The sequence below is a fragment of the Lycium barbarum genome, chromosome 2 (assembly GCF_019175385.1).
Source record: "Lycium barbarum isolate Lr01 chromosome 2, ASM1917538v2, whole genome shotgun sequence".
In the NCBI taxonomy this organism is placed as follows: Eukaryota; Viridiplantae; Streptophyta; class Magnoliopsida; order Solanales; family Solanaceae; genus Lycium; species Lycium barbarum.
The window spans coordinates 10,121,699-10,137,620 of NC_083338.1; the positions used below are offsets into that span (position 1 = coordinate 10,121,699).

Consider the following 15,922-nt stretch of genomic DNA (forward strand, 5'->3'; position numbering starts at 1 on the left):
GTCACAATATCCTCACATACTAACCATGTGTTTTTGGCCTCGTTTCGGTTAGAAGGCTTTTCTCTTTTGGTAGTTTCTACTGTAGATCCTTTGGTAAAAGCATGGAGCACCTATTCAGGTGCGACATCAAACCAACCATGTTCTAACTTGCTTACTTCAAGACATTCTGTCGCCCAGAACCTATAGTCAAGCAGATATTCATCTTGAGGAAATGTCTCTGCTTAGGCATATACTCATCTCAGTTCTCATGTGGGAACTTCCCTTGGTGAATGCTCATTCCAAGCATTATCACAATTGTCAATCTTATGTTTGAACTTTGATTTAGGAACCTGTCCTAAGGTTCTTTAATTTTTCTACTATAAATCTTTATTTTTCGCCCGTATACACCAATGCTATATGGATGGGGCAAGAATGTTGCAGCATAGTCAGCAGTATATATCTAAACAAGAAAAATAATACGATGAAAATTTATATGTCGACATGAGGCATATTAACTGATTCTGGCTTAAAGACAATTTACCAATTGTGGGTCTAGGAATACCAATCTATCCAGCCACCATATTTCTGTAGTTGTTTTCTGGTAACCCTGTAGATTGTTGCTGCATTCATGATTCATCCCTACTCTTTCAAATCTTTTACTACCCCGGTCCTGTCAACCAAAATTACTTACAAGGGTAGTGGGGAAGCTAACTTGAAAATTCTAGTCTTTTTTAATTTTCACACTTTATGGTAAGATATGCAAAGCTTACTAGCTATGTTCTCCCATATGAGCTTTGTAAACACAAAGATGAAGGTGTATTATTCTCAAAAAAAAAAAAGACGAAGGTGTCCTGCTTTTGTAGTGGTAGAGAAGTTCACATATCGGTGCATATACAAGACTCTCAGTATTGAATTCATTGTACTAAAACGACGAATTTAGATATAATATTTGTTATATATATATATTTCATGTGGAAAATTGTGATTTCAGATGAACCTCTAGCCAAAAGGCTACATCCACCCCTGGTTGCAAGTGTCAGTATGCTCTCTTGATCAAACTTGGTCAATAGTTTTTCATCTTGATTTTTAACATCGCTATATGTTTCTTCTGTTAACATTTTAATAATCAAAGTGATATTTATTTTGTGGACCAAGATAAGTCACACTTCATAAGAAATTAAGAAAAAGAATGTATTATAGACTCCATGGAATCTAACGCCTTTTTTGGGGCAAACTTTCAGAAGACTTAGAAAAGTCAAGTCACTTGCCTCTGCAAAATTTACAACCTTTATCTACGGCATTGCTTGGCCCCAATAGCTCTCTTTCCTTGATGATAGAGTACTCATTGCTTAGCAACCTTTTATCCCTATTTATAGTTGAATATGTTGTTCCTTATTGGGCAAAAAAGGTGCAAATATAACCCTTAACTTTATGATTTAGAGTAGATATACCTCTCATTACAAAAGTGGTGTATATATACCCCTGCCGTTACAAAATGATGCAAATATATCCCTGTTGTTACAAAATGGTGTAAATATACCTTTTCGCTAACAGATTTTTTTTTTAAATTAGGTTATTTTTTTAATGAAAAAATGCCATGTGACTTTAAAAAAAAAGTCTACGAATTTTTTTTGAGTAGACATACTTTTCTAAAGTCACATAGTAATTTTTTTTTCTGGTGGGTCAGGTCTGGTTCGTTTAAAAAAATGAGTAGACTTATTTTTTTTGAAGTCACGGAGATATTTTTTTAAACTTACCAGACCCGACACACCAGAAAAAAATTACCATGTGGCTTTAGAAAAATATGTCTACTAAAACAATATAGGTAGATTTTTTTTTTTAAAGTCACGTGGTTTTTTTAATTAAAAAATAACCTAAATGATTTTTTTTTTTAAAAAATCGTCAGTGAAAAGGGTATATTTGCAACATTTTGTAACGACAGGGGTATATTTGCACCATTTTATAACGGCAGGGTATATATATACACCACTTTTATAACGAGGGGTTTATATGTTCTAAATTGCAAAGGTGAGGAGTATATTTGACATTTGCCCTTCCTTATTAAATCTACACAAATTCCAATACTACTATACCAATCACTTGTACACATGGAGATAGCATACTCAATTTCTTTCAGTAGTAGTCTTGCAACTCTACTTCTTAGAGACATGCATTGGCAAAAACATAAGCACAGATCAATTAGCACTTCTTGCTTTCAAAGCCGGAGTCACTCTAAACTGTTCTCATCCCTTAACCCAAAATTGGTCTTCTCAAGCTTCAGTGTGTGATTGGATTTGAGTCATTTACGGCTCTCGCCCCCGTAGGGTGACTGCACTAAATGTATCCAACATGGACATTCATGGGTCCGTTCCGCCACAGTTGGGAAACCTCTCTCTTCCCGTTTCTCTCGATCTGAGCAAAATAATTTACATGGAAACCTCCCTCAAGATTTGTCTCGTTTACGTCGGTTAGAGGTGACGGATCTCGGATTTAATAATTTCAGTGGAGAGATTCCAATGTGGTCCGGTTTCTTTTCTGAGGTTCAAATATTAATTCTTGATAACAACAGTTTCACGGGTATACCTCCTGCTTCGTTTCTAACCTATCCAATTAGAAATTGTCGGTGTTAAAAACAATCAACTTTAGGCAGTATTCCCAAAGATACTGGCAACCTTCAGATGGTGTAAATCAAACACTTGCACCATCCGTACCATCGAAATTTTACTCCCTGTGAGATACATTTGTAACTAAGTATATTAAAATATAAGTATTAAAAGACAAATTAAAATTATAAATTAATTTTTTTATGTATTTATTTTTATAAATTTAAAAAGAAGTTAAATATTCTTGTTGAAAGAGAACAAAAGATACATATTTCAATAAATGTTTATTTTTTTTATAATCAAAGGCTGAACAAAGACTTTCAACAAACATATATATTCTCTTTTAAAATTTTATCAAAAAAAGAATACATAAAGAAGGAGTGTATTTCAAACTGAATCATATTACAGACCGTTTAATGTAATTAACTGTAAACTTTAAAAATATAACATTAATTTGGATCTTCTTGCTCTTTATGATGTGGCAAGTGTTATACCAAGAAAGATTGAGAATCTTCACAAATTGGAGGACCTATTTATGCATTTTAATAAAGCAAGTGGTTCCATACCGGAAGAGCTCTCCAATATCTTCACGCTAAGAGAGATGACACTTGCTTTCAATAACCTTTCAAGTAGTCTTCCATCTGCTCCAGGCTACTGGCCAACAAACCTAGAGTATTTGAATCTTGGTGGAAACAACATTGGTGGAGTTATACCAAGTTGAGTCTCCAATTCCTCAAATCTAAGGACATTATATCTTTATGATAACAAATTGAGGAGAAAAGGACCAAAATCATCCATAATGTTTGGGTTTGGATCAAAATCATACATATTCTTTCACATGGTGCACTAATAGTACATTATGTTTGCATAAGTGGTGCACTTTTAGTCACAATCCCAAATAAATTTGACGGAAAAGAACAAAAATGCCCCTGAACTTTTAGAAAAGGTATAAAAACACCCTTTATTCATCTATTTTGCTAAAACTACCCCTCAATTCAACTTTTTGGCTCATTTATTCCCCTTGACTAACGGACAACACTAATTTTTTTTAAAAAAATAAAAAAATAAATTGCACATGACATTTTATTACTGAAAAATTGATTTATTCTTTTAAAAAGAAATCTGAAAAATCGTTATTTGTAGAATAAGGAAAAATAATTTTTCAACATCCATTTCTTTAAAAAAACAAATGTAGTAAGCCTTATATATATATATATATATATATATATATATAAAACAGAATTGGATTTTCATTAAAACATGTGAAATTTTTTTAAGTTTGGAAAAAAAAAATTAACGGGTGGAAACCCCATTTTTTTTTTAGAAAATTCAATTTTTAAATCTGAAAAACTGATTGTTTTTTTAAGTAAAATGTGAAAAAGTAATACTCCATAATTTTCTTCTAGATTTAAAAAAAGATAGTTTTCTGGTTTTTTTTTAAACACAGTTTTTCCATAAAAAATTTAATTTTTTTAGATTTTTATAAAAATCCAATTTTTCACATTTTGAAAAGAAAAAAAATTAGTGTTGTCCGTTAGTCAAGGTTTTACTCGTTAAAAAAAAGTTTTCCAAATTTAAAAAAATTCCAAGGTTTCAGATTTCTTTTTAAAAGAATAAATCAATTTTTCAGTAATAAAATGTCATGTGCAATTTATTTATTTAGTTTTTTAAAAAAATTAGTGTTGTCCGTTAGTCAAGGGGAATAAATGAGCCAAAAAGTTGAATTGAGGGGTAGTTTTAGCAAAATAGATGAATAAAGGGTATTTTTATACCTTTTCTAAAAGTTCAGGGGCATTTTTGTTCTTTTCCGTCAAATTTATTTGGGATTGTGACTAAAAGTGCACCACTTATGCAAACATAATGTACTATTAGTGCACCATGTGAAAGAATATGTATGATTTTGATCCAAACCCAAACATTATGGATGATTTTGGTCCTTTTCTCCAAATTGAGTGGCAAAATTCCAAACTCGTTGGCGAATTTAAGTATATGGGTAATGGTGCAATTGATAATCAACAACTTGCATCAGATGATGCAAGACTAGCCTAGATTATCAAATAAGAACATTTTGCTTGATAATTACCTGTTAAATTATTGTCCGACAAATCTAAATACTCAAGCTGTCTTAAATTCCCCAATGAGTTTGGAATTTTGCCACTCGCTTAGATGGCTCTTCTCTCTTTTGGTAGTTTCTACTGTAGATCCTTTGGTAAAAGCATGGAGCACCTATTCAGGTGCGACATCAAATCAACCATGTTCTAACTTGCTTACTTCAAGACATTATGTCGCCCGGTATCTTACCCAAGCGGATATTCATCTTGAGGAAATGTCTCTGCTTAGGCATATACTCAACTCAGTTCTCATGTGGGAACTTCGCTTGGTGAATGCTCATTCCGAGCACTATCACAATTGTCAATCTTATGTTTGAACTTTGATTTAGGAACCTGTCCCGAGGTTCTTTAATTTTTCTACTATAAATCTTTATTTTTCGCCTGTATACACCAATGCTGTATGGATGGGGCAAGAATGTTGCAGCGGTCTGCTGTATACATCTGAACAAGAAAAATAATAGTATGAAAATTTATGTCAACATGAGGCATATTAACTGATTCTGGCTTATAGACAATATACCAATTGTTGGTTTGGGAATACCAATTTATCCAGCCACCATATTTCTGTAGCATTTTCTGGTAACCTTGTAAATTGATGTTGCATTCATTATTCATCCCTACTCTTTCAAATCTTTTACCACCTCGGCCTTGTCAACCAAAATTACTTACAAGGATAGTGGGGGAGCTAACTTGAAAATTCTAATTTTTTTCAATTATCATTTTTATGGTAAGATATGCGAAGTTTACTAGCGATGTTCTCCAGTATGAGCTGTGTAAACACAAAGATGAAGGGTGTCTTATTCTCATTTTAAAAAAAAAAAAAGTTCGCATATCGGTGGATGTGTAAGATTCTCAGTATTGAATTTATTGTACTAAAATTACGGGTTTAGATATAATATTTGTTGTGATCATATATATTTTGTGTCCAAAATTATGATTTCAGATGAACCCCTAGCTGAAAGGCTACATCTGCCCCTATCTGCAAGTATCAATGTGCTCTTCTTGATCAAACTTGATTAATAATTCTTCATTCTTGATTTTAAATATGTTTCTTCTGTTATTAACATTTTAATAATCAAAGTGAAATTTAGTTTGTGGACCAAGATGAGTATGCTATTGGATAACTTGAGAGAAATGACCAGCTTCAAGATAATATGCCAAAGATGGACAGTCAAGTCACACATCATAGGAAAATAAGAAAAAGAAAGTGTAATAGACTCCGTGGAATATTCTAACGCCTTTTTTGGGGCTGACTCTCAGAAGACTTATTAAAGTCTATAAGGCCTCGTTTGTTTGCATTTAATGGAGGTCTGAATCTTAATCATTCAGATCTCAGTCATTAATTGTGTTTGTTTTGTAGGTCTGAATCTTAATTATTCAGATTCAGCCCATTAAGTGCATTTGTTTATTCTCTTTTAAAAACTCTTAATGGGTCTGAATAGATCTGAATGAATCAGATCTGTAACAAAGTCTTAACTCAATTTAGACTCTTAAAATATATCCGCCTCTATTTCCGCCAAATTTTACGCTTTCTCTTCTTCTGTACAAAAAAAAATTCACACCTCTCTCTGCTACTCCAACTATCAATCAATGACCACATCTTTTTCTTCTTAAACTAATATTATTCTAAAATCTTTACGGAGTAGATCAAATTGTTTGGTTGATGTGGATTCGACTGTCATAATGGGACTGTGCGAAAAAAAAATCGTTCCACATGACGGCAATATTTTCCTCATCTATTTTGCTTATTATTAATTTATTTCTTTGTTTCTTTTTGGATGAGGTTTATAGGACAAAACGCTAAAGTATGATATAATTTATAAAAGTTACAATATTCCTTTTCGGTAATCACTTTGATACACAATTATTATAAAGTAATATTGTATTCCAAGTTTAAGTTATGATAATCTTTTAGCTAGTATATATGATAGAGTTTGGTCATTCGACAAGTTTGATAAGATTGATATTTCGTGTAATAGTGTTGTTAAAATATCAAATAGTCATAATTTCTATCAGAAAATAAATTCATTTAGCTGAAATGAGATCTTTTAAAATATTTTATTGATATAAAGTTTAATTCCTAATTTTATTTTAATTTTATATTGATTATGTTTAAAATTATGCATATTCAGATATTGAAAACAAACAATCTTAACCATTCAGTGTTCAGAGGTAGAGGCAACATCTTAATATTCAGATGTGTATTCAGGTCAAGACATTTAAATCTTAATGCACATCTTAATATTCATATGTGTATTCAGATTCAGACGTTTTAATCTTAATGGAAACAAATGAGGCCTAAGTCTTCTTCGCCTGGAAAATTTACAGCCCCTTATTCACGCATTGATTTGCTCTCTTTCCTTGATAATAAGGTACTCATTGCTTAGCAACCTTTTATCCCTATTTATAGCTGAACCCTTCAGCCCTTATTTTTATACTTACTACAAACATCAGTACTCAGTTGTATCCATGAGGAAAGCTAGCTCTTTTCTTCTTTCTTTTGTCTTGCAATTACTCTGCTTCTTAGTGGCATGCATTGCCACAAACATAAGCACTGATCAATCTACTCTTCTTGCCTTCAAAGCCAGAGTAGTTACTCTAAACTCTTCTCATCCCTTATCCCTAAATTGGTCTTCTCAAGCTCCTGTTTGTGATTGGATTGGAGTCACTTGCGGCTCTCGCCACCATAGGGTGACTGCAATAAATGTATCCGACATGGACATTCATGGGTCCATTCCGCCACAGTTGGGAAACCTCTCGTTTCTTGTTTCTCTCGATTTGAGCAGAAACAATTTATATGGAGCCCTCCCTCAAGATTTGTCTCGTTTACGTGGATTGAAAGTGATGGATCTCGGGTACAATAATTTCAGTGGAGAGATTCCGATGTGGTTTGGTTTCTTTTCTGAGCTTCAGATGTTAATTCTTGATAACAATAGTTTCACGGGTATACCTCATGCTTCTATTTCTAACCTATCCAAGTTAGAAACTCTCAGTGTTAAATACAATCATCTCCAAGGCAATTTTCCTAAGGATATTGGCAACCTTCAGAGTCTAAAGGAGTTGAATTTGTTCAGAAACCAACTTACTGGCTCTATTCCATTCTCCATTTTCAACCTTTCCTCATTGGAGACTTTAAATCTCACATATAATCAATTATCTGGGCGTCTTCCTGTAGATATATGCCGCCATCTTCTAAGAATCAAGAGCATTGCAATAATTTCCAACCTTTTGATTGGTCACATTCCAGCTGGTTTGTCTAACTGCACGGAACTGTATGAATTGAGATTGTCATACAATAAGTTCAGTGGGACCATTCCACCAGAAATAGTAAACTTGGAGAGGCTTGAGTTCTTAAGCCTTGGGGGAAACAACTTGCAAGGTACATACTTGAGGCTTTCTCAATTAGAATAACATTGTATTTTACTACGTCGTGTTACTCTTAGGCTTATAATAATAGTCTTGGTCCCACTCCATTTTTTTACTCGCCTGCTTAATTTATGCATCTTACTTTCATTTTTAGTATGTTTAAAAAAAATATTACTTTCTATATTTAATAATAACTATTTTATTCCAACATCTACTTTGCATGTTTAAAATTATAAGATTCAAAAAACGGTTTGGTACAATATACAACTTTTTAGTTTAAGACCAAAGGTTCAAAAGTTATTCTTATTTGTTTAAATTACATGTTCAATCAAACTAAGACACATAAAATGAAATGGAATGAGTACATTTTTAGCCCTACTCTATTTACAATACTACTTTCGTCCCATTTTTATGTGTCATTGACATGATACAAAATTTAAGAAAAAAGAAAGACTTTAAAACTTGTGGTCTGAAATAAGTCCTAAACATTTGTATGACCGCTAATTATCTCACTAAGAGAAAAATAAGAACTTTAAAATTAAATGATCTTTAAGTATAGAAAGATGTTATTTTTTTTAGGACAGGCTAAAACATAAAGTGTATTACATAAATTAGGTCGGGACGGATACTACATAGGCAATTGGAGGTACATATATATGTTTGGTTGGTGCATATTAATTGGTGCATATTTTTATTGGATTTCAAAAATGATTTGAAGTGAGTATCTTGATATGCTAAAAGTGATAAGTAAAAGTAAAAATCTATTTTTGAAATACTGGACAAGTAAAAGTGAACAGAGGGAGTAATAGATAAAATTAATATACTAATGACTTCCTAGTTTTTGCAAGAGGTGAATAGATTGGTCTCATAAAAAAAATCATATGTTCATCGGAAGCACTTAAAATATTTCAAGTCTATTTATAAAAGATCATGTTTGATCAAAATTAAATTGAGCATCTAATGGGTTTTTACAACAGATTAATTAATTTCATAATTCATTAGTAACACTTTAATTGTATATATGTTGGTTTCCCTTGGATTGAAGGGATGATTAGGTTTAGTTTGAATAATAAATGCTCTAATTACTACAATTTATAAGGTCTCTAAATATGATATAAAGCCTACCATCATCATCCATTTCTCAACAAATAAATTATTCTTGGGAAAACCAAAAGCCTCCCTAAAGCTGATCCTCTTAATGTACCACATTTGTTGTTTTTTTTAAAATATTTATTACTCCCTCCGGATCAAAAAAAGAGTTCACTTAGCCATTTATATACCCTTAAGAAAATATTAACTCCTAGACAAAAATAGGTAATTTGACTAAACTACCCCTAATTAAATAGGCATTGAGATTTGATCATATAACGCTTAATAGGAGCAAATATGAAAAAATAAGATTAATTCTTTCTTGATTTGCTAAGTGGACTCTATTTTTTATCAAAGAAAAAAAGGCTAAGTGGACTCTTTTTTTTATCCGGAAGGAGTATGATTATAATTATATTTGTGTTTGATTGAAGGAGAAAAATATCATTCAACTTTACAATGGCATTTTAACGTGAGAAGTGAATGAGGAGCATTAAAATAGAACAACTCCAACTTCTTTTCACTCACACTTAAATATTACTCCCTCCGTTCACTTTTACTTGTCCAATATTTTAAAAATAGATTTTTACTTTTACTTGTCACTTTTAGCATATCAAGATAAGACAATTTATTTTTTTCTTGTTTTACCCATAGTATTAATTACTCACTTCAAATCATTTTTGAAATCCAATAAAAATATGCACCAATTAATATGGGTACATTAGTAAATTATGCACTTCATTTATTATTTCTTAAACCGCATGAAAAGTCCAAGTGGACAAGTAAAAGTGAACGGAGGGAGTATTATTTAATTAGGAATTACCTTGCACACGTTTAGATAAGTGAATGTGAACCATTAAAATAAGATTTATGAGCTTCTTATTCACTCATCCTTTTTAATTAGGATTTCGTTCATTACAGAAAATAACTTAATGCTCCTGAACATGATTGAGGCTTCATGTAATGATAATATTACTATTTAATATTTATTATATTAGATTTTTTATGTTTTATTACATTTTAATTTACAGTAGGGGCAAAATGGTAATCCAACTTTGATGGTAGGAGCTTCCCACTTTTAGTATAATATGATGATATGATATGATATGATGTCTATTTTCTTTTATAATCAAAGGCTGAACAAAGATTTTCAACAAACATATATATTCTCTTTTTTAAATTTTAATAAAATTAAACCCATAAAAAATTGTGTGTATTCGAAAGTGAATCATATTACAGACCATTTAATATAATTAATCGTAAAATTAAAAATATAACATTAATTTGGATCTTTTTGTTCTCTATGATGTGGCAGGTGTTATACCATAAAATTAAAAATATTTGTTGTTTTTCTAAATATTTATTATGATTATAATTATATTTGTGTTTGTTTGAAGGAGAAAAGTATCATTCAACTTTACAAGGGCATTTTAACGTGAGAAGTGAATGGGGAGCATTAAAATAGAACTGCTCAGCTTCTTTTTCACTCACACTTAAATATTACTTCCTCCAGATCAAAAAAAGAATTCACTTAGCCTTTTTTACTTGGATAAAAAAAGAAGTTTATTTAGCAAATCAAGAAAAAATTAACCTTGTTTTTTTATATTTGCCTCTATTAAGTGTTATATGATCAAATGTCAATGCCTATTTAATTAGGGGTGGTTTAGTCAAATTACTTATTTTTATCTAGGAGTTAGTATTTTCTTAAGGGGTGTGCAAATGGCTAAGTAGACTCTTTTTTTGATCTGGAGAGAGTATTATTTAATTAGAAATTACCTTGCACACGTTTAGATAAGTGAATGTGGAGCATTAAATTAAGACTTATGAGCTTCTTATACACTAATCCTTTTTAATTAGGATTTCATTCCCTACAGAAAATAACTTAATGCTCCTGAACATGATTGAGCCTTCATGTAATGATAATATTACTATTTAATATTTATTATATTAGATGTTTTATGTTTTATTACATTTTAATTTATAACAGGGCCAAAACGGTAATTCAACTTTGATGGTAGGAGCTTCTCACTTCTATAAAAATTAAACACATAAATAATTGTGTGTATTCGAAACTGAATCATATTACAGACTGTTTAATGTAATTAACCGTAAAATTAAAAATATATCATTAATCTGGATCTTTTAATTCTCTATGATGTGGCAGGTGTTATACCTAGAGAGATGGGGAATCTTTACAAATTGGAGATACTATCTTTGAGCAATAATAAATTAAGTGGTTCCATACCGAAAGAGATAGGGAATCTTTACAAATTGGAGATATTATCTATGAGCGATAATAAATTAAGTGGTTCCATACCGGAAGAGATGGGGAATCTTTACAAATTGGAGATACTATTTATGAGCAATAATAAATTAAGTGGTTCCATACCGAAAGAGATGGGGAATCTTTACAAATTGGAGATACTATCTATGAGCAATAATAAATTAAGTGGTTCCATACCGAAAGAGCTCTTCAATATCTCTACGCTAAGAGTGATGGCACTTCCTTTCAATAACCTTTCGGGTAGTCTTCCATCTATTCCAGGCTACTGGCCAACAAACCTAGAGTATTTGCATCTTGGTGTAAACAACATTGGTGGAGTTATACCCAGCTCAATCTCCAATTCCTCAAATCTAAAGGAATTAGATCTCGGTGATAACAGATTGAGTGGCAAAATTCCTAACTCGTTGGCGGATTTGAGACAGCTTGAATATCTGGGTTTGTTCAATAATAACTTATCGTCTCCGCATCTAAGTATCTTAACTTCATTGGTGAACTGCAGATCTTTAACAGTTATAGCATTAGCGGATAATCCTCTGAATGGTGTTCTTCCAGATTCCATTGGTAATCTCTCCACTTCTCTTGAACTGTTTTATTTATATCGTTGTGAAATTAGGGGCCAGATGTCGTTAGGAATTGGGAATTTAAGTAACTTAATCACTTTGTCCCTATACGACAATGAATTGACGAGATCAGTGCCAAGAACATTATGTAATTTACATAATCTTCAAATTTTAAGTCTTGATGATAATAGGTTAAGTGGACCCTTGCCGGAGTGCCTTTGCAAATTGCCGGAGTTGGGCCTTGTTAATTTGTCATCTAATCAAATTTTGGGTCAGATACCGTATTGCATCGGTAACATTACCTCTTTGAGAGAGATTTATCTAAATTCAAATAGGCTCACTAACATACCCATGAGTCTGTGGAGCCTCAAAGATCTTTTGGAGCTTAACTTGTCAAATAATTCTTTGGTTGGTTCTTTGCCTCCTGATTTCGGTAACTTGAATCACATAACATTCATAGATCTGTCAAGGAATCACCTTTCAGGAAGTATTCCCTCCACAATTGGGGACTTGCAGTATCTAGCTTATCTTTCTTTGGCTTATAATGAGTTGCAAGGATCTATTCCGGAGTCACTAGGGAAAATGATAAGTTTGGAATCAGCGAATCTATCCAATAACATTCTTTCAGGTACGATTCCAAAATCATTAGAGGCACTTCGATATCTGAAGGATTTCAATGTATCATTCAATAGATTAGAAGGGGAAATCCCAAGTAAAGGACCTTTTCTTAATTTCACCTCTCAATCTTTTATGGGAAATGAAGAGTTATGCGGCGATTTGCTTTTGCGGCCTTGTATGACTAGGTCTTTTCATCAGTCAAGAAGAAGCAAATTGCTACTGATTATACTTGTCCCATTGGGAGCTTCCCTGATGGCACTTGCCTCAATTGTTGTGTTTATGTTAAGGAGACGTGGGAATAGAAATGTTCCAACTCAAGCCGAATCCTTACCTGCAAGAACAACACTAGCAAGGATTTCATACATTGAAGTTGAAAGGGCAACGCAAGGGTTCGACCAATGAAACTTGCTAGGTTGTGGAGGTTATGGCTCTATTTACAAGGGAATCTTTGCAAATGGGATGGTTTGGGCAATCAAAGTGTTTAATTTACAGATTGAAGGTGCATTCAAGAGTTTTGATTCTGAATGCGAAGTTTTACGCAACCTTCGCCATAGGAATCTTACCAAAGTTATCACCAGTTGTACTAACTTGGATTTTAAAGCTTTACTTCTAGAGTACATGCCCAATGGAAGCCTGGAGCAGTGGTTACATTCTGATGGTTACTTCTTGAATATGATCCAAAGATTAGACATAATGATCGATGTTGCATCTGCTTTGGAATATCTCCATCATGGTTATGTAACAGTTGTTGTACATAGTGACTTGAAGCCTAGCAATGTCTTGCTAGATGAAAGGTTGGTTGGACATATGAGTGACTTTGGCCTGGTGAAGTTATTAGGAGAAGGGGAATCTATTGCTCATACTAAAGCACTTGCAACGATGGGCTACATCGCACCGGGTAACTTTCTTTTTGGTCTCTTGTTATCGTTTATGAAGTGTTATTGTAAATTAACTAGTACTTATGTAAGTTTTGATGTAATATATCACAGATTTTGCATGAAAAATATGGTACTGAAAACATTGAAATATAACTGTCAAACTCTATATTTATGCATACGACCATAAAGAAAAAGAAACTTGCAGTAATATCGTTTCAGTTAATTTCCTTACTCTTGTTTCATTCCTATTGTACCTTCATTTATTTTATTTTTATCTACTATTCAAGGTAGATTCAACTGTTTTTATATCTTCCAAATATATACCTATGATTTTCGTTTATTTATTTGGCACATTAAGAAACTAATTACTCTAGTAACATTGGGTCAGAGTACGGAACAGTAGGATTAGTTTCTAGAAGATGTGATGTGTATAGCTATGGGATAATGGTCATGGAGACTTTCACAAGAAAAAAGCCATATGATGAAATGTTTAAAGAAAATTTGAGCATGAGGAGTTGGTCTATAATTCACTACGTGCAGCACCAGAGGAGATTATTGATGTCACATTAATGGAACCAGAAGAGATTGATTTCCAGAAAAAGTTGCTTTGTGTGTCCTCTATTTTGGAGTTGGCATTGCATTGTACAACTGAAACTCCCAATGAAAGATTGAACATGAAAGAAGTCCTGGCAAATATCAAGAATATCAAACTGGAATTCCTTCGCAAATGATGTAGCAAGGTTCATTTGAAGGTAAATATCCAACTCTCTCAAATATTCAAAGAATTTTTTCCTTATTCAAGAATAGAAGGGATTATTGTCTTGTCTGTACCATATATAAACGTTGAACTGGGTAATTGTTTTCATACAAATATAAACCACTGTGGTAAAAAGATAAGAAAAAAAGAAGAAGAGAGAAATGGATTGAAGGACAACTTCTTTAAGAGTCTAGTTTAAGAAGGAAAATAAAAAAACAAAGACCAGTGAAATTAAAAAAAGAAACTTTAAGTTCAAAAAATTCTAGAGTTCAATATAACAAGCGAAAAATATGAAAAGAAATTGAGGTCTAATGCAAATGGTGTAGGGAAATAGGTATCTTGATAGATTATAAATGATAGACTCAAGTCTTTTCCTATTTCTCAATTGGTCATAATCGAGACACTTATATATAGCCACGCAGGTAATCATTCCCCTTGGAAGTCGGAGCGACGCAACCTATCAGGGACATGTCAATCGATGCCTTTACAGCGTAGCTGTCGTTTGGGGAAAAACTGACCATATACGGTAAGTAACCACCCAAAACGTCGTATGGTGTCCAGTCATAACACTTTTTTTCGCACAAAGGGTTGTTTTTTGGGAAAAGTGTGGATTCTTCCACTTCCCGGATCCTTTAGCACAAAGCTTCTGACAAGTGGGGAACTATCTGTATGCGGGTATGAGCACCCGAAGGTATTGAGGAACGGTGAGTCTAGAGACTTCGGGTCTCGTAATATAAAAAGAAAGCATGTTCAGGGGACTCAAAGCGTAGGCAAGAAGTTTCCGCAGTCGCAAGAGTTTCAAACGGATCTATACAGCTGCCTCCCACTCCCACCAACTCCCACCATATCAGCCGTCATCGAGCAAGGTGCCGCTGTGCGCAGAGTCCAAGTTGTGTCACTCAACTGACATCACCTAGGGCAGTAACATACCAAGGGTTTGTCTACATAGACGAAGCTTAAGAGAGAAGAAAAGATCATCTCACTTTTGTACTATTTGGCTAAGAAATATACTTACTCTCGGACATCTGATCATTATTATAATTTTCTTACTTTCCATTTACATTATTAGCTTAGATAAATATTATTGCTTGTATCCCTCATAAGAAAAACAACCAAACCCCGAGCTCATTCGAGAGAGTCTCCAGATTGAATACGACTTACTTATCTTTAAATCCGTAAAAACAAATCTCTAACTTCGTTTTTTGGTAAGCTAACGATTTTATCGGAAAACAATATCGCAGGTGTACTACTCCTTAATTATTTAAGCCTAGCCTTTTTCCATTTTAATGACCAAATCTCTAAGTTCATTTTTAATTATTATCCTTAATCTCAAATTCTCAAATATGCAGAATCTGAAAAGTTGTATACTTAGGCCCCGTTTGGACATAGTTTGAAACATGGTTTGAAATCATGTTTGGACATGCAATTTGGATATTTTAAGAAGTATTTTCTCTTATAGACATAAAAATCCCACAAGTTGTGAAAACTATCAAAATATTCTCAATTCTTATACAATCTGACCAAATGAGCAACTCATAGTTCATAACAAAATTAATACGCTAATTCATAACAACCGGCTCAAAATTAATACTAGAAGACCTTTCTAAAAATACAACATTAATTAATCAAATTTTAGTTCAATAAATAAAATTAAACTATGGATCTTTTTTTACAAAATTA

The 15,922-nt window shown here is 32.7% G+C and overlaps 2 protein-coding genes across 2 annotated transcripts; both read left to right on the top strand.

Annotated features, from left to right (window-relative positions):
* Positions 1-6,992: 6,992 nt before the first annotated feature.
* LOC132626125 (receptor kinase-like protein Xa21) lies at positions 6,993-13,017 on the top strand. Its single transcript, XM_060340875.1, has 2 exons — positions 6,993-8,072; positions 11,310-13,017. The coding sequence occupies exons 1-2, from the start codon at positions 7,163-7,165 to the stop codon at positions 13,007-13,009; spliced, it is 2,610 nt and encodes an 869-aa protein (XP_060196858.1). The 5' UTR covers positions 6,993-7,162; the 3' UTR covers positions 13,010-13,017.
* Positions 13,016-15,395, top strand: LOC132628332 (receptor kinase-like protein Xa21; the record flags this gene model as incomplete). Its single annotated transcript, XM_060344122.1, has 3 exons — positions 13,016-13,505; positions 13,874-14,237; positions 14,665-15,395. Coding segments are annotated over 2 exons (672 nt in total), but the record flags the coding sequence as incomplete, so codon positions are not given.
* Between the last annotated feature and the right edge of the window lie 527 nt (positions 15,396-15,922).